The sequence below is a fragment of the Haliaeetus albicilla genome, chromosome 25 (assembly GCF_947461875.1).
Source record: "Haliaeetus albicilla chromosome 25, bHalAlb1.1, whole genome shotgun sequence".
In the NCBI taxonomy this organism is placed as follows: domain Eukaryota; kingdom Metazoa; phylum Chordata; class Aves; order Accipitriformes; family Accipitridae; genus Haliaeetus; species Haliaeetus albicilla.
This window is the reverse complement of record NC_091507.1, coordinates 20738965-20757787: the sequence shown is the minus strand read 5'-3', so window position 1 is coordinate 20757787 and position 18823 is coordinate 20738965. Positions and strand designations below refer to the sequence as shown.

The 18823-nt window shown below is 45.2% G+C and overlaps 1 protein-coding gene across 1 annotated transcript in view; it reads right to left on the bottom strand.

The window, feature by feature from the left end:
• SH3RF3 (SH3 domain containing ring finger 3) overlaps positions 1–18823 on the bottom strand; it is a 249147-nt gene that overhangs the window by 27957 nt on the left and 202367 nt on the right. The window contains exons 6-8 of the mRNA XM_069770183.1: positions 16826–16996; positions 13259–13509; positions 8955–9259 (exon numbers count right to left, since the gene is read on the bottom strand). Of these exons, the coding sequence (XP_069626284.1) occupies positions 8955–9259; positions 13259–13509; positions 16826–16996 (727 nt within the window). The remainder of the gene's footprint in view (positions 1–8954; positions 9260–13258; positions 13510–16825; positions 16997–18823) is intronic.

The window sequence follows — 18823 nt, the reverse complement described above, 5'->3', positions numbered from 1 at the left end:
AACATATCAGTGAATATGAAACAAACAAAAAAATACATGCAAAAAAGCAAAGCAACAGGCTGAGTTCTGCCTTTATAATGAATTGCTTTTTAAAAGGTTGACTGCTTGACACCCTATATTAATTGATTACAGACAGCCTGCAGACATAGCGTCTGAAAAGCAACTTTTGCATGGTGTACTTTCTGAATTCCTGAGACTGATCTTTTCTCCAGAGGGCATAATAAGAACTTTTTTTTTTTTCAGTCCTTCAGAGACCAGCACTGACTCAGTCTGAAGGGAATTACTAGATGCTTGAGATGTTCAGTCAAAAAAATAACAACCCAGACTGACTTTAAAGTGGCTTTACCATTTGTCAAAAGAAAAGCTGAGGTCTTGTGAATCTTTCTGCTGCTACTGCAAAATGAAAAATAAACAAAAATGTACAAAATAAGATAAATACCCCTTTGCTGTAACTTGGTTATGCCCTCGAGTTACATGATAAAAACAGAAACATACTGCAGATATCTGCTGTCTGTTATAACGTGCTGTTCCTACAGTGCTGATGTTTGTCAGAAACTGCAATTCCATTTAGTTTATGTAATTCTTCTAACAGAACTTATGGAAGTATTTTTGCATTGATGCTAGATATTTTAACCCACCTATTATGCTTAACTACAGAGAAGAGAAAGGAAAATTAACAGCACCTGTGTGACCAAAACCAGAAACATGGGCACCGAAAAGTTGATTTTCACAGGAAAGTTCAAACTTTGTCTCCACAAAACAACTGCATTGGCACCTGAGACAGTTGTATCTGAGTGAATAATCTCTGTTGCTCTTGGTGGTTTAAGACTTACTGGCTTGTGAATTCGTAGTTGGAACACCACTGAGGAAAGCAAATGAGTCGTGGACACGTGGGAGGCCAAGATGCCACCAACTCTGACACATTGCAAGTTGTGTCATTGTTTTCAAGGCATCCAGCTTCTTATTGTGTTTTTCTGCTGGAATGGTTTCATCCTCCATGTCCTCCTTCCTGGGAGTGGTGGGGCAGTGGCAGCCCCATGCCAGCTCCGTGTGTTACTGCTCCAAGGCAGAAAGTGGAGGACAGGGACAGGCACAGCATTTGCACTCTGTTATTTTTTTTACCTGTGCACGGGAGTTGGGAGCTTGATGTTATGAAGGAATGAGGGATCAAACCACGTTCTTCCGGGACAGGGCAGGGAGAGGGCAGAAGCTGTGATGGGATGCTCAGCTCCAGAGTTGTGTGGTCTGGGGTGGGGATTGGCCCCTATGATCCCTCGACAGCCGGGATGCGTCAACATCTCCCATCGGTACCACAAGAGTGCTTACATTTCACCCGATTAATCCAAGGAGATGCTTGCCATCCCCTCCCACAGCCTGGCCCCATCCAGCCATCTGGTCCTGCGTGATTCCTTCTGCAGGCAGGGGAACGCCATGGGAACGCCGGTGCCGGGATGCTCACATGCAGACATGCACCCGCACTCGTGCACACACACGCCTCCAGCCTTCTGCTTCCAGCGCTCCCTTGCATGCTCTTTCTTTTGTCAGTTCTACTTTCTTCCCTAAGAAGCACTAAGGATTTAGTAAAAGCCTCTGCGTCCTCTGTGTTATAAAATCAGGTCTCTACAGGTGCCAGAAGAACGCTGTGCCTTGGCATCCAAACAGCTTTGTCTCCAGTTAGAAGATAAACTGAATTTCCTCTTGAAGCTAAAGCACTCTCCTTCTTCTCTTCCCCTGGATCCGCTTCCCCTTACGGCTGCAGAACGCAGCATAGAACCACTCGAAATGACGTTAGAGAAATCCACTGTGGACACTTGAGAAATCCTGACAGCACTATGAGGCAGATAAGCAGAGGCGGGGGGAGAGGAGAGAGAAGAGGAATAGCTTTCGGAGACTGCTTGGCAGTAAAGTCAACGCTTGAAATATCTGTGGGGAGTTTGAAAGCATTTCCTAACATCAAAAATGCGAAGAAGAAAAAGAAATTTTGATCAATGGCTTATTGCCCTTGATCTAAGCAAAAGAATCCTAGCCAGTCAGAAATAACAGAAATCTGTTTAATTGTAAAGCTGAAGTTTTCTATGTTTTGACAGCTGGGGCTCATGCTTTTGGCAGGGTTATTTGCCAGCCTTGAAATATTCATCAGCGACTTGCCAGGTTTTTGTCCTTTCAAATTGAACTCTAACGATGAAGGAGAAGGTGCCGGAGAGAGATTTTAAGCATGAGTTCTCTGCCCTAAACCAGAACTTTGTGGCCTGAATTCACATGACCAGAAAAAGAGGTTTCCACTCCCTGGCCAAGTTTCTGGTGAATCACTTGCTGGTCACAGAGCCAAGATTCGCTTTCTGGAGCATGGGAAGCAGTGGTTCATTTGTGATGAAGACAGTCCCCTTGCCTTTGTTGAGAGGAAATGGATTAACAGTATGTATTCTGTGCACAAGTCTTGAGAGAACTGCACTAAAACATTCCAGATTAAAGCATCCTTACTGAGGAACAAACTGGAACACACATTAAACTGAAAAGTCAAATCTGACTGAAAATGGTTGGTGAAACTGTGGTATTGGTGGCTCGAGGACCGACTCGGATGTCTTACAGAGTACCCAAGCAAATTAATATCACAGAACTTATTCTTTAGCTTTCTGATGCAAACCTTCACATTACTATTCCAACGTTGCTTCCTCTTAATGCTTTCTATATTTTGATACACTTACTCTAATAATTCAAACCAGGCTCTTCTGCTCTTGTGCAATTTGTTCGTTCTTACATCTTGTGCTGCTTTCATTTAGTCACTTAGTTGTTATCGTTCCATTTCATACCTGTACAACTTATGGGGCTTTCTTAGGTGAACCGGTTACAAAGTGAAAAATATTGAATCATTTCATATCTGCTAGGAAGACTGAATTCCTCTTCCAAAAATTCAGAGTCAGTAATATTGACTTTGTATCTGAAAAAACTACTTTCATCAACTCTGTCCTTAGCTTCTTTTACTCGTCCCAGGGTGACCACTATTTTTGTCGTGTCCTTTTATATCTACAAAGTCCTTGCAAGCGCTCAACACTTCACTTTTGAGACTGATCTTCCATTTTCTGGATAAGGAATTAAATTTCTTCAGTGGACATGAAGCGATAACAAACCCTTTTCACTCAGGGACAAGTTAGTATGAGAAGAAGTTGCAATGCAGAGACTTAACACTTTTAGCAAGTGAAAACTGAAGGTGCACTACCGTGTAGGATCAGGTCCTTCAGGCAGTTTCAGTTGTGCCAACGGAGAGCTTAAACAGACAGCTGTAATGTGAACTAAGGTCAAAGAGCATGTCAGAGTTTACAAAGCCAGATTTTCAAAGGGCTTTTGATTTAGTCTCCAACCCTACGGAAAGCCGGGGTGGGCGACTAAGCGTGCAGGCGGCGGGTCTGCGCTGAGGGACGCTGCCTGGTGGGACCGGGCACTGGGCTGAAAATCAGGGGAAGGCAGAGGAGGGCACTGGTGGAACGGGGGAGCGGTGGAGAGAGAAGTCTCGCTGCTCATGTCTATACTGGCATATAAAACAAGGCCAGGATTTAGCATCAAACCCTGGTCTGCATCCATTAACCGCTGTGGGTTTGGCTTATATCAACCAGCACTCTCCCAGGACAACGTACGGGCATGGGTTAGGCCACACCACATACCACGACTGTTCTCAGGGAGCAGTCTGGATGCAGTCACCCTATTTTGGGTGGAGAAGAAAGCTTGGAAGTGTGGATGCAAGTCATGCAGGGACACTTGCAGGGCCAGAAAACAGGCCTTGGCTTGTTCTGTTTTGTAATGTAGTCCTTACACCAGGATCATGCCGAACATACTGTATCATTTGAGGAATGCAGCTATTTTGAGCAGAAGGACCAATATTTGAGAAAGTGAGTGACAATGGTGAGAACAGACAGAGGTTTACCAATTCAGTCTTCACATACAAAACTGTTGGTGCATGTTCAAAGTAATTTTCTGGAGATGTGTCTGTTGTTGTCTTAACATCAGTAAACAGCGGCCCAGCGTATTTTCCCATTTGTTGTGATTTGCTTATCCAGATCCTCTATATATTCCAGGGACACAGTTACTAAATTTAAAGCTGCAAACAGATTTGTTCTCTCAGCACACTTGTAAGAAATGTTTGATTTTACATTGCCAGTTTTCAAATATTTCTATATACTCTGGCTAGGTAAAACAGTAAGGAATTGGTATAACTCAGTGATGAATTAATGGCTTGCTTGCTAGTGCAAGCTCTTATTTTCCTCTTTAGCAGATATTGGGCCAGACATTTTGGATGAGTTTAATCAAAATCCTCATCAAAAGCCAAATGAGTGGATTTTAAAGAAAGTTTAATTACAGTGGTCAAACCACCCATCATGATTTGCTTGATTTGATTAACGTAATGAGGAGCACATTTAATGAGAAATGCATTAATTCATTCAAACAAGTGGTTTTATCAGAGGTATTAAGCACCAGCCCAGATTATGTTCAGCAGAAACTATTATAGCAAAAATTGACCGAGGTCAAAGCAGTAGTCATGCCATAATTACAAGCTCTCAGCTGTAATCTACCAGTTGAACTTGGGCAGTGCTCATCATGACTGCAAAACCAGGGTCCTCATTTAAAAAAGCCCCCAAAACATAGGGGTTTGCTTCCATTCCACAGCTGGGATAGCCATCCCTTTCTTTCAGATGTTCAGAAGCTTCGGGAACTGGCATTGAATTCTCTGAGTTTCAGATGGTTACACATGCAGATATTAGCAAATGACGAAGTGACAGCTCAAAGAGCCCCTAATACCACCCCCTACCCTTAAAGGAAATGACTGTTGCCCGTTTACTCTCTCTTTTACCTCCCTCCTGTCCCTGCGATGTCTTTGGGACACTCCTGTTCCTAACTTGGAATCGAGTGACTTCGGGGGAGAATTATTATCTTCCTTCTGGGGAAGGAAACCTCCTTCTTGGAAAAGAAGAAAAATTGGCCTCAGGCGGGAAATATTTGAGAAAAAGAAGAGTCTCCTTTACACCTTCCTCTTTTCAACTGCCTTCTTCAGATAGATTTCAGCCCCTATATTCCAACTTTCCTCTTTCAGGACCCCTCCCCATGGCCTTTACACAGCACCCTTCACCTCCATCCTCCCCACTGGCACCCCCTTCTCCAGTGCCCCCTGCTATATCTCCCGGCAGCTGCTAATGCTCTTCGCTCCCCCGTGCTGCCCTGCCCACCGTTACCTCTTTGACTTCTGCCACGCTCCCTTGTCTTTATTCAGTCCCCAGCTTGTTATTGCTGTAATGTCTGTGCTACCTCCGCGTGAGCCGCCTTTCCCGCTGCTTTGTACTGCGTGCGTACAGCACTGAAACAGCTTTGATTTTCAAGTGCTCTACTTCTAAGCCTGCTTGGCTACCTGAGCACTTTTCAAGCACTGTTGCACAGTGGACTTAAAGCACTGTCTATTGCTCAGTCTTTCATCAACTACCACCAGCAGCTGGCAAAGGAGAGCAGCTTTGAAACTGTTCCCTAAACGGACAGGAGGCTGGTCAAGGAGTTGAGAAGCAGAGCACAAGGCCAGTTGCAGACAGGATCCTCTGGGGGTAGGTGTATACCGACAAGTGAAGACTGGTGTGCAGGCCATATTCTACCTCCTGATTAAGTCAGCAGGAGTATGACAGTAAGACACTATTATTAGAGTGCCTAAATGAATGTAGGTGCCAAGGTTCACCTGCAGGTTTGGAAGTCTGGATCAAGACCTTCAAGAAATATGCTGAAGTAGAGAACTAGAGATGTCAAAAAAATAGACCTAAGGATTTATTTGCTGTATAAATAGAAGACGAGCAAGAAAACCATTCCTGCTGAGCTGAAAACCGTAATCCTTAGGATTATTTCTGCCACTTGCCTTTGAACCACAAGGAAACGGGTAAAAATTGGAATTGGAGTCCCTTGATTTTAGAGAAATCTTGGGATATGCCTGTGTCTGACTGCTGCACACCAACAGGAACCTGTGATACTGGCATATAAACATTTGCACAGAGGAAAGCATTAACAGTGACAACCTCACCAGTACACTCAGCAAGGCTGCTCCCAAGGTAAAGACAATTCTGTCTTGGAACAAGCAACACAAATAGCATATACAGACTCACTACAGCAGTTGCCCCTTGATGTCACATTTGGTACCCTTGAGTGGCATCTAGGTGGGAAATCATAAAACATAAATTGGTAGAAGATTATATCTTAAAATACTTTTCCTCACTATCTCCCAGCCCAGCCTTCAAGCAGCCAACCAACCTTGCTAAACTCATCACCTGAAGAAAATTTTCCGAGGACCAATATATCTGACTATATCACTGATAAATGCAAGAATTGCAGTTTATCTCCATAGCCCTCAAAAGAAACATCTTCTACAACAGAACTGTGAAAACCAACGGATCCTCAGCATGTCCATCCCCAAATGAAACTACTTCTTCCTATGTACCATGTGCCCTCTGTACTGTAGTGAACTCACACTGACATTCAGTGTGTGAAAGAAAAACGTGGTTCATAACAAGAGAATGTTTCCCAAAACAGCCATTCTCCTTCTGATCATTCAGCCCTCATCCTCAAGGGAATCCTACAAAAGAAAGTGGAAAGACTAAGCTGGGATTAAAATTAATATTTTGATGGGACACCAAAAATTGTTGATTCCAACAACAATGCTAATCTTATGGCACATTACAATTTACCTCAGATACAATTTGCTAATCTCAATTTCTCAGGAGATAATTACCTGTGCATTTCTTCTGTCTTGTGTTCGGTAGAGCTGAAGACCTTATTATCGCTCCTCTTACTAACAACCTCTCTGTTCCTTTCATCTCAAAGTACCTGACTGATTAATATAATGAAACTAACTCAGATAAATTGCTTCCGATCTTTGCTTATCTGGCAGTTTGCTAGTTATGTCCCTGCTTCTGTTTTTTGCTCCTTGGACTTGTCTGTTTTTTCCTATCAGGTGTACTGATAACAGATATTGCCTCTCTCCACAGATATTCCTTCTGAGTGTTATGACTGTTCCCTATTTACCAAAAAACCTGCCCAACCAGCCTCCACTTTGGAAATACCAAGCATGGTTCCAGATATGGCTCCAGTTCTGACTCACAGATTCCTTTTTGAATAGTTATACGGCTTTAGTCTGGCATTATCCAAGCTCTCAACTGCTTCAAAGAAATATTTGGGTTTATGGAAAAAATAGGAACACAACTTAACTGGCCAAACATCAGTCACTACTTCTAGAAGGAAAGGCAGCATCGTTAACTCAGATCTTTCTAAAATGAAAGTGAAATATGACATGGAGGAGATTCAGGAATATATTGTTCAACACAGGGCAGTAATGCACCACCAAATCCAGTCAGAGATGAAAATTTTTATTCTCATTTCTCTCTGATACTTCCCAGGTACTGAACTGGCCTTTGGCAATGCTCATAGCAATGATGTAGTATATTATTTGCTTCTCCCCTTCATCCGTGGAGCTCAAAAACCCCGTAACTTTATTTCTCTGCATCCAAATTCAGTAACTTAAAGCTGTAACAGCTTGGGAAAGGTTAACCAGTATCTTAGGAAGGGACTCGATATAATTTTGACTAAGAAATTTCAGTGTGCAGTCCCACATGAATTAAAATATATGGACCTATAGAATAGCATGATATGTTTTAGGAAGTATTAAATAAGCCAGTACACAAAGCTCTGAGGTAATGTGCAGATCTACCACCTTCTGCCAAATACCGTACACTTCCTTGGACTTGCAGAAGTGGCAGGTATTTTTCTGCTCACACAGCATGCAGTCCTTGATGAACACTTGGAAGTCATTCTTTGTAAACAAGTACCTAAATTTCACATCCAGGGCAGAAGTTCTACACCCTTCTTCTTTCACCAAAAGGGACTCACAGAAAATTCAAGACAGGATTAAGGAAAGGATTTTAAAACTTGTGTTCCTCATCTTGTGAAACCAGGGATTATCTGTGACCCTGACCACACGTGAGACCTGCAACCTCAGCATTACCATATACAAAGTAAATGTTTACCCTGTATGTGCCTGTCACCATGGAAAAGCTCGGGGAACGTACGGAGAGGATTTTTTGCAGAACCAAAGGAAAAGCAGGCCCCCACACGTCTTCATTCTACTCAGATACAAACCAGGATCTTGCTTCCAGCAGGCAGTTTGTATCAGTGGGTTCTGCTAGGCAGTACGGAGATAACCCTCAGCTTTGATAAATGGCAACTGCTAACGCAATGTAAACATTTGGTAAAAGCAAAATATTTGCCAAGAACCGAAAAGGCGGAGTGCTTAAAGCAGCTCTCCATGGTGGCTTTCCTGGCTCCGAAGAAGTTGAACCTACAGTGCATCGTACCTATGTCCCATCAAGCCGCACTGAATTCCCTCCTCCGCATTTGGCTGTGCCACTGCAATGAAAGTTTGTGCAAGAAACAGAGTCGAGATGTTTCTGGAGCAGTAAAACAGCTCCCGCTGCTCACGAGCCAGCGTTTTACTGGGTCTGTGGCTGCCCCAGGTCTGGTACCACCACCAGCTTCTCCCACGTAGCGAGGCAGATGGCTTCTGCCTCGGCCACCCGGTTTCGGCGGCCAAGACCCCTCCATAACGTCTTTCCCCACCGCTGCAAATTTGCAGATCCAGGCCCCGATCGTTGGAAGAAACGTATAAACTCAGCCCATTAGCGGCTCAGCTTCGTTACCCACCGGCGAGCAGGTAACGCGAGAGCCGCGTTGGGGATGGCGCGGAGTGCATGTGTGGGGGAAAAGGATGAAGCGTGAAAATAACGCGAGACGAGGCTGCCCGAGCCAGCAGGTGAAGAAAGCCAGCTTCCAGCGGCCGCGGGCTCCCTCCTTGAGAGCCCCACGTGAGGGAGAAGCGGCGGGAGCGCAGGCGATGGCGGGCGCCAGCTCCCTCCTTGAGCGCGGGCGATGGCGGGCCTTACCTTCTCGTTCTTCCTCTCCTCGGCCTTTCCAGCGGGGCCAGGGGTGACGGGGCCGCCCAAGGACCCGCCGCTCGCCTCACCGTTGAGGTGGGCCGCGCTGACGTTGGGTGGGGTGATGGCGGCGGCGGCGGAGGTGAGGGGGATGAGGGGCCGGCTCCCCGGGGTGGGCGGCTGGTGGCCGTGCTGAGGGGAGACGGCGGGGTGAGGCCGGATGGTGGCCGCCGGCAAGCGGGAGGGCGAGCTGGGCGTCCGCAGGGGCGACACCGTGGCGGTGGGCCGCTCCGGGGCCGGCACTGCGGGGTGAGCTGTGGAGGGAGGACAGAGAACGGTTAAGCTCCCCTGCGCGATGCCGGACCCGGCCCTTCGGTGGCCGTCCCCCATCGGGGCCCGACGGGGAGATAAGCTTTTAGTCTTAACCCAGGATTATCTCAGCCTGCAAGCGTTTTCGGCTCAGTCGCCCTCCTGGCTGCCAAAGGCCTGTCTGCGGTCACCAAAATGGCTGGTCCTCCTGACTGACGTGACTGGGGAACGGCCTGACCACCCCTGCCCATGCTTGGAAATAAACAGCAAGCCTACTGTGTTTTTAAAATACCTTATCTCGTTCCAGCTGAGCTGTTTTCCGAACCTCCAGGACCCACTCCTAACCGGAGAGGTTTCGGAGCAACGCAACAAGGGACCTAAAGGTGATTCACACCGACCTCAAAGCCAGCAATTACAAAGGAAGAGCTCTCGTTTCAGCCCTAACAAAATGATCAACAGCGCATCACTGTGCTGCACAAGATAAATTAAACAGAAATCCACCAGAGGATTTCCGAGCTCAGCCTCGACTCTGCCAGCAAAGTCCCTAAGGGACTATGCAGTCCCTTTTCGTCTTGCTGCCCCTGCTGAGCAAACCCTGCCTACAAGCACAAGGAACCAGGAATTAGGGCTCATCTCTTTAACGGTGACCGTGACACACTGCCGAGGTCAGCTCTCCAGGGATCCGGGAGCCTGTTGCATGGTTCACGTTGCAAAAAGTGTGACAAAGCTCCAGGTCCATTTCCACAACAATATTGCCTTTGACTTCCAGGCTGGTTGATTGCTTAAGGTGTAACCTACATACAGCTCCACTTCAACTATGTACAGACCAGAACCCAAATCCACACTCAGACATTCCCTCGCTTAAATGATTCAATAGTAGGGCTGGCTGGAAAATGCTCATTTCACAAATGATTTCAAGGTTTCATAATCTGGTTTAGTTCTGCCTCAGTGCAAAATCTGAACCTTTGAACATTCGTCTGAGCACAACCTACTCACCCACCCCCCAATAACCTCTATTCTGGTCAGGGCATTCACCTGGGATGTGAAAACACAGGAACTGGTCATTGCACAGCAGCGAACAGCTCTGGGCAGCTGTCTATTCCCTTTGCAACCTGAGCCAGGACAGCTTCATGGTCGAAGTCCGGTTGAACTACATCCATTCCTGACAAAAAGCTTTGAGTCCAACAGATCAGCTTTTCCTTGACCAAGAAGCATTTTTCTGGAAAATTTCTGACCCACTCTGATCTGTGGTTTTCTTACAAATTCAATACATTTTTACGCAGGACCAGCTGGAGTTCACTCAATCTATAACTAAACAACAATGCTAGAACAACTCAGACCACTATTTTCTGTTTCTGTGGTTAACAGCGGCACCCATTACCAGGGATTGAAACAATAAGAAGTGCTGTTAATCATGCTCACTACACCAGCTGAGCACTGCTGCCAGGAGGGAATTTCATTCCCCAGCCTTATGCCCTATTATCTGAAGTGATACTGAACGTGATGGGCCAGTGATCATCAGATTAGCACCTCCAAAGTTTACATGATTGTCCCTCATGGTAACTCCTTGACTCTGTAACATCTCTTTTTATTAACGTTGCTCATAGCAAATCAACCAAATTATCATTAACCAGTCTTGAATTTGATGTTATTTTACCATGTAGCATGTGGAAGGGCCTAAAAGTTATTACAGATGCCTTCAAGACTATTCTTACTCTTAGTTGCCATTTTCCCCTCCGTGGATTACCAAAACCAGAGATTGGACAGTGCAATTTCTTTCCAGAGAGCCAGACAGGGCACCACTGGTTATCTCGAAGTGATTCCCTCCTTCTGATTTTCCTGTTTGGAACCTGTGTGATGTGCAACCATTGCTGCCAGAAATCTAATTTTCCAGGATGGTTAAGCTTGCAGGGTCAAGGTTTTGTACTACTGGTTGTAGGGAGCAATGGCTTTCCTAAATTTAGAGGAAAAGCACAATAATGGAATTTCATTGCATGTACCTGGATGCAGAAGACTGATTTGATAATCACATTAGGTATATTACTTCTTTCATATAGGACTCGGTGTTTCCAGATGCACAAGAAACAGAAAACATGCGAAACAGTAAAATAAATGGCCTGAGAAAAATCAACTCTGAGTAGAGCTCTCACATTTTATTCTGTAATTTCATCTGCTTACTGTTACAATGTATGCCTTTGCTCTGGGATCTCTGGATCTGGACTGTGCTGCATCAAACATGCTATTAATTAGCAATGCTCACTGAAGGCTATTTTTGTTCTACACCACTCATATTTCACTTTGGGTGTATTCCTACATTAGTGGCCTTGTGCAAAATTGATTTGTTACTCATGTATATTGCAAGCCAACAGAAATGTGATTTGAATACTGGGCCAGCTTGCCTCTCTTGGAAAGGTTTTCCAAAAGTCAGTGTGCGCTGCCCTGTCCTGCAGGACTAAAGGGACCTTTTGAGAGGCTCTGGTCAACAGGATACTGGTGAGGACATCCATTATGGAGAAAAATACTGATAATGATGAAAAAATTCCTTTATTTATCCTGGCAAAGGTTTATTTAATTAAAACAACAATCTCATCAACCTTCTGGAAGGGCTGGAGAACTCCCCACTTAGGAGGTTTTGGAGCAGCTCTGTGGTCCCTGGATCACCCTACGTGCCAACTCCTTGGCACTTTCAGATGTCAGAGTGACCTGGAGGAGCAATCTTAAATCAGATAAGCTGCTGGAGGTGTAGCACAGCAGCGTCGTGGAAGGAAGGTGTGGGGCATGCCAGGTGCGTGGGGCAAAATGACGTGTCACCTCAGTTTCAGGGGAGCCCGTCTCCCTGTTGGCACGGGCACAGGAGGCACCAAGAGCACCCCAACGCTTCCTGAGAGCCTTGCCCGAGAGGGGACGTTTCTGCCTTTGCACTGTGGGGGCAGAAGGGCTTTTGGAAGGGTGCGATTTGAGGGGAAAGCAGCACTTTCTGAACTAGACAAAAAGAGGGTAAATCGATGATTCCCCAGCGTGACATGGATGGCATGTGAAGTCCTGCCGCTGTTTGTTGAGCGGAGCAGCCTGCACTGTTCAAGATTCAGATTCACACGTTTGATTACGTTTTCTTCCCTTTGGTCTGGACTGTGTAGAAGGTGAGATTAGACGGTCATAATGGTGCCTTCTGGCTTCAAAAGGTATGAATCCATGACTTACACTGCAGTGTATTTCTCATTTGTGCCTGCTGTTTTGTGTCTAAGACCTCAGTTTTCAGCAGTCACAGTCCTTACTAATCTGCCTTTGTAAACACAATGGCTCACATGCCTATAAAAAATCAGAAACAAAATGTTTTAAATTTTGCTATAAAGTTCCACCACAGGATTTACTTTTACTTTATTCAACTTCAGAGCTGTTTAACATCAGGGAGAGGGGAATAAACTGTACTCTAGAAAATTGTGCTGTACATCAGAAGGGGAACCTAGAAAGAACAGAGGCCCCCTGGTGTGAAAAGCTCTTATTCTCATTTCAAAAAGGTGGCAGCGTTTTTCAGATCTTTTGCTTTATCACTAACACCGGGTCCTGTTCTGCCTAATAAATACCTTTCATCCCTGAAGCCCGATGAAATGCTGCTTAATTTTAAGTCGTGTATTACTTGCCCTGCGATAAGGGCAGTATTTTTCCATCAGCGAGCCAACCGGATTCAGAACTGTTAATCTCCTCAGTATGCAGGGTGCTTGCTTTCACTCAGATAAATTGTATAAATATTTGTAAACACTATAATCTATTTCAGCTGTAGCAACAGAACAATCTGATAAACACAACGTGGTTCCCAGGGATCAATAGAAGCCCATAAATATTACAAGCAAATAAAACATACTCTATTCCACATTGACTGAGCTGTGACTAAAACGAGAAAGCAAGCTGTGGGGACGGGCGGATTCAAGAGCCTTGCGCTGGAGGGGTATGACATTAATCCTGCCGACGCGGGGCGAGAGACACTGGCGAGCGTACGCACGTACCCATCTGCATGGCGTTGCGGGTCTGGCTGGCTGGCTGCTGAGCTGAATACCTCAAGCAGTTATTGAGCTGCGGAGAGGCTGCCTGGAGCTGGGGATGCGTCTGAGGCACAGTGATAGGGACAACAGGTCTGACAGCTGTGGTGGCGTTGGTGTGACCGGCCCCGATGGGGTGGATGGCTCCTGGGGCTCCTTTCGTTGTCGGAGCTCCCCCGGCTCCGCTGTTCCTGGGCTGCCCGGCTCCCACCGGCACCCTGCGTGGAGACAAGGCACGGCGTAAGCGTGCTGCCGAGACCCCGACACCCAGCCACAACGCTGATAAGCACCCCCAGTTACTTAGGGGGTCCAACATGGCACCCTCTCAGGTGTTAAAGTAAAACGAGATATAGATATATATCGATCTTTATAGGACACAGTCGTCAGCATGCTGGAGGACATTTTCACCCCTTTATCCTGTGGGAAGAAGTGCAGGGTAAAAATGGAAAAGATAATTTTTCTCATCACTTTTTTTTCTTAAGCTACATTTCTGTCTGAATAGTTGCTAGTAAAATCACAAATCTAAATTCAGAAAAAAAAGGATATCTCCCAAATGTCATTTTGTGTGCCAGAGGCTATTTTACAGGCACTAATGGAGTGATAATTAAAACAGACGCAGAGATCTTTTCTTAGGATCAAACCTGCATACAGCCCCACAGGGAGAAAAAAAGATGGATAACACCAAATTTGTGTGTGGCTGTTGAAGGGGACTGAAAAACAGCAGACTTGGCAGAAGTTGGCTTGGCTGAACACTTACCCTACCGGTGTCACCAGCCCTAGCTTAGACTTGCTAAGGAAATTCAAAAGGGGAGGGAATGCAGCTGACCTTACCGAAAAGGAAATTCAAACAATAATCAACCCCTCTTTTGCTGCTCACTTAAACTGTATGCATAGTTTGTGTTTCATCTGAGTGGCTGGGGAGACCTCGGGGGGAAGGAACGAGGCTCCTTCTCCTGTGCAATGAGTTCAGCCTAGAGCAGGTCTTGGTCCTCTTACCACTCAGCTAGAAACTCTGACCAGCGCAGGAGGACACTGGGGAGGACAGAAGGACACCAGCGGACAAACTCAGCTGCTGCTCAGCAGCTCCTTCTCTGTGTTTCTTGCTCAGGTTCCTGAGTAATTTCCTTCCCCAGCAGTAGATGCCATGAAACAGAGGGATCATTTTGTGCTGACTCCTCTCCTGGGCTGCTCCATGTGCCAAGGTCCTCTCCAGGGAAGGACAGCAGAGGGGATATGACACAGAACAGAGCATGGTGGAGGAAATGGAAATGAGACAGTGCAGGGGGTTAGCAAGGGAGGAGGTGGGACTGGGAGAACTTCTGGGGCCCCAAAATTGTTGTGTGGGAACACAGAGAGGAGAAGAGCAGAAAGGAGGAGTGCGCTGAACAATCTGGCCCAATTCAAAGGACAAGAAAGACAGAAGAAGCAACCCTAAGAAAAGAATGGAAAGGGGAAGAGCCAGAAGAGTGAAATTCTGATAGAAAGAGACCAAAAGACAGGCTGAAAGTGCAAAAAAGTGCAAAAGATAGCCATCCCCTCTGCCCTATCTCCCCTCCCTCCAAAATCGCAGGAGGAAAAACAACAGTGGTGTCATTGACTTGACTCATCTCATGGTGCAAGGTTTGCCTGGATTACATTTTGCTAAATGAATCTGAGGTTGTTTTTTTTTTTTCTTCTTTTTTTTTTTTTCATCTGCCTCCAGGTAGGGAAAAGCTGGGAATCCCACCAGATGGAAATCTTGACTGTCATCTGCTGTGAAGAGCTGGCAGGGTAGCAGCAAGTTTCAGCTGGAGCTGGCTTGGCCATCTGCACTAGATGGAGTTTGCCAGAAAAGCACACCTAATAATCCACCGAGAGCTGCGTTCAGGCAAACATGCGCACCGACAGTACAGAAACTGCCTGTGACTCCCACAGTGCTGGATAGATGTTGCACGTGGCAGATTTTCTCTGCTGCCCTGTGCCTGTCTGTCTGTCTAGAGGGTCTTGTCCTTTTTCCACCATGCTCTGCTCACACATGCGCTTTGGCAGCTTATAAATCTAGTTCAGCGTTACTAAATTCATGGGCAACTTCTTTTTCTTGGGTTTTGTAGGGAGTGGCAGAAAAACATGCATGAATCTAATCCTCTGCTTTGCTGTCAAAGGGGAACAAAGTCAGTTGAAAGTGCAGCAAATAAGAGATTTTGTTGCTATCAGATTTTTATTGTTGTTCTCACTGAGGGTGATTTACACAGGAACTTAATTAGCTTGCAGGATCATAAATATAATCATAAAGCTGCTTTTGGGTTTTGTGGAAAGCACTTTTGCCCTTTAGCACTTCCCTCTGTCTTGTTCTAGCTGTGACATGCTGCATTTAATAAAGTCTTGCTGATTCAGATCACCAACCCTTCAGCACAAACTTCTTTACTAATTAAGAGCTGAAAAGGCAAGGAGTGAAGGCAGCCAAGGGGCTCTATAAAACCAGGTAAATACATTTAGGTTGATGAAGAGTGAAGAACCCATTAATTGGGTTAATTAATGTTGGAGTTTTTTTACTGAAATGCAATATTAAGACTGTCAGCAGGCTTAAGTTATCATCTTCTAATCTGCTCTTAACTTTTGGTCTTGCTCAGTCCACATATTACAAACTTGACATAAACTGAAGTTGGAACAAATCGGGATCAATTTTCCAAGATCAACACTGTCTGAGTTGCGAAGTGCCTTTCTCTAGAGAGGAGCAAAAAGATGGTGGAGACTCTGTGCATGTGGGAGGAGAGACTGAGAGCATACAAGAAGGGGTGAGTTCGGTTTGCAAACCCACGGTTGCTCTAAAGGAGATCCGGGCATACACATGGCAACATTGACCTGCAAGGAGCACGTGAGGCAAAACAGGCTGGGACACACTGATGAACTTTCTCCTCAGTTTGCAGACTATTTCGGAGTGGGCTCTAGATCAGAAACAACCTTCGATTGGTGTCGTCCAACACCAAACTCTGACAAAAGGCATTCCTCCTCAAATGTGCTATTCTTTCCTTTTCTCATCTTCTGCAACTGAGACAGACGTAGCTAAAATCAGACAATGTACTGAACTCTCCTACCGCTTCTGAAATTTAATGGTTCAAACATTAGTCCAGATCCAAACACTCTAAGATCTTTGATTCAAGAAAAATAAAATCCACATGAGGAGCTACTGAAAAGCAAGACACAAGCATTCCTTGTTTTGTTTATCCCCGTTACATGTCCAGTAGTTTTATAACAATAAAAAGATCCTCAGCCAACAGATTCTTTACAATAGTAAAACCTGGGCTCAGCAGACTTTGTAAAGTCAGAGGTTGTAAATGCCATCATCTAACACAACTAGTGAAGTCTTCCGAGAACACGGATAGCTCCAATGCTACAACCAGCAAGTTTCATTACCCAAGCTTGCAATGCCACCAGAAAATTTCTGGAAGGGGAACGTGATTTAATAGCAGAGCTACGTTGTTTTCAGTATCCTCCAGACACAGAATCCCTCTCAGCCCCAGCTCGGGCATATCCACCTTGGCCAGTGGTCCTCACCTTGAAACAGGCGTCACGTAGTTGCCTGGGAAGACGCCAGACATCCCACTCCTCAGAGACGTCCCCTTGAACCAGCCGTCCTGGCACTTCTCAATGACTCGGTACATCTCACCTTTGCGGAGCTCCAGCTCGTCGTTCTTCTGAGGCTTGTAGGCGTACAGGGCTAGGTAGCTGTGGGGAGAGGTCACACAAGAAGAAAGCACACAGCTGGGGTCAACCACCACCTTTCCTGCTTCGGCTCCAGCCCTGCAGAGCAGAAAGCGAGCAGAAACCCTGCTCAGAAATGGTGGTTAAAAAAGGGACATCATCACAGCACACCAAAGAAGGAACGGCAGAGGCAAGATCAACTGGATGCTAAGACAGTAAGGGAATAACTAATCAGATTAAAGGGAGGGGGTAATTTAGAAATTCGTAGGACATACTTCTCACTCAGGGCACAACCAAAGCAAAACACTGCCACAAAGCAGCACTGAAGTTAAAGACTGAGCAGCAGTTTCAGAGGACAAGGTCATTACAGAGACAGCCAGAGTAACCAAGACTCAAGTAGGAAGGCTTTGCAAAGCCTAACATCTGGATGAAGTATGTATTCGGATGCTTCAGGGTGGGAGCCAGCCCTACTGCGGATTTTCAGAAGAAACTTTTCTTATGGGTAGGCTGCTTCAAAAACATTTAAGGCAGCTTTTCTTGCAGCTTTCTCAATGCTATTTATGCTGGCCAGTTTTAGAAACAACACACCAGACTGTTCTGATCTGGTATAGTAATTCTTGTATTATGTGGGTAAAACAAAAAGTGACAGAGGGCCAAATTCTGCAAGGGGATTTTTACTTATGTAAGTGAAGTGGTAATATTTGGCTTTGGATGTTTTGCATGCAAGTATTCTAATAAATCTTTAACAAGGACTCAATATGTAGAACTTTTTATTTATTTAATTACAGCTTTTATTTATTCCCTTTGTTTAGAGTCTTCCTTTTTATCTCTCTTTTGTTCTTCTGTTACTACTTCAGGGACGTGTCTAATGTTGTGAAATGACTACAACTTAAAGTCCCTAAAGATATTCTCTCTGTTTAGAGAGATCCTTGTTGAAAATTAAGAATGATTGCTTGCGCTTTGGGGAATAACGGAAAGTTGGGATAGGATAGCAAGAGTGCACACACAGGACAACACTTTCTTTGTAAATACCATTTTTTTTTGGTACTGTCGCCTTTCTACAAACGCAAAAAGGGATTTCTGGTAATTCTTGATCAAGGTTGTGCCTTTTTGAGATTTTTTTTTAATTTGTGCTTTACAGGCAGTGCAGAGAGATTAGGACAAATGGGGAAACACTTAGAGAAAGTGCATTTACACTACAAAGTGCAGTAGAATGCTCTTAGGCTCAGGGGTGGGTGAGAAGAGGCTTGCTGCCCACCTTATAGCAGCGAACCAGAGAAATAATGAAAACTATAACCATTGTGATTGTAGACTTGCAGCCAATAAAAATGATAGATGGCTTTTTACTTCTGCTCTCCAGGAAATATAATTGAGGAATAAATCCTGTTAGTTTTTCTGATTCTACTCCTTTATGGTACCAGTAGATTTCCTTATTTTTATTCTGAAGGCAGTAAATAAACAGCAGTAATGAGCAGAATATGAAATATTTGGTAACAGCTCCTTGGGGCATGCTTAGGCTGATGTGCCTGGCTCTGTTTACCACGTGCAAGGGGTACAAAGACCTAATCAGAAACTGTGTTGCATTAGTCAACAGATGGGAGAAACCATCCTGCACATCCTTTGTTTAGCCTATATAATCAGCTGGTCCTGAGCAGGTCTCTAGCTGTTCACCTGATGGAAAACATAAGGCTACATATGAACTGAAGAATATTAAAATGCATCACCCTGACATGAAATAAGGTTGCATGCTTCAGTGCTAATCCTTCAGCACTGCGCTCTGCTAGGACGTAACGGAAAGTGCTGGACCGCGCTCACTCCAGGGAGCAGAAAGCGTGGCTTTGACTACCCCTT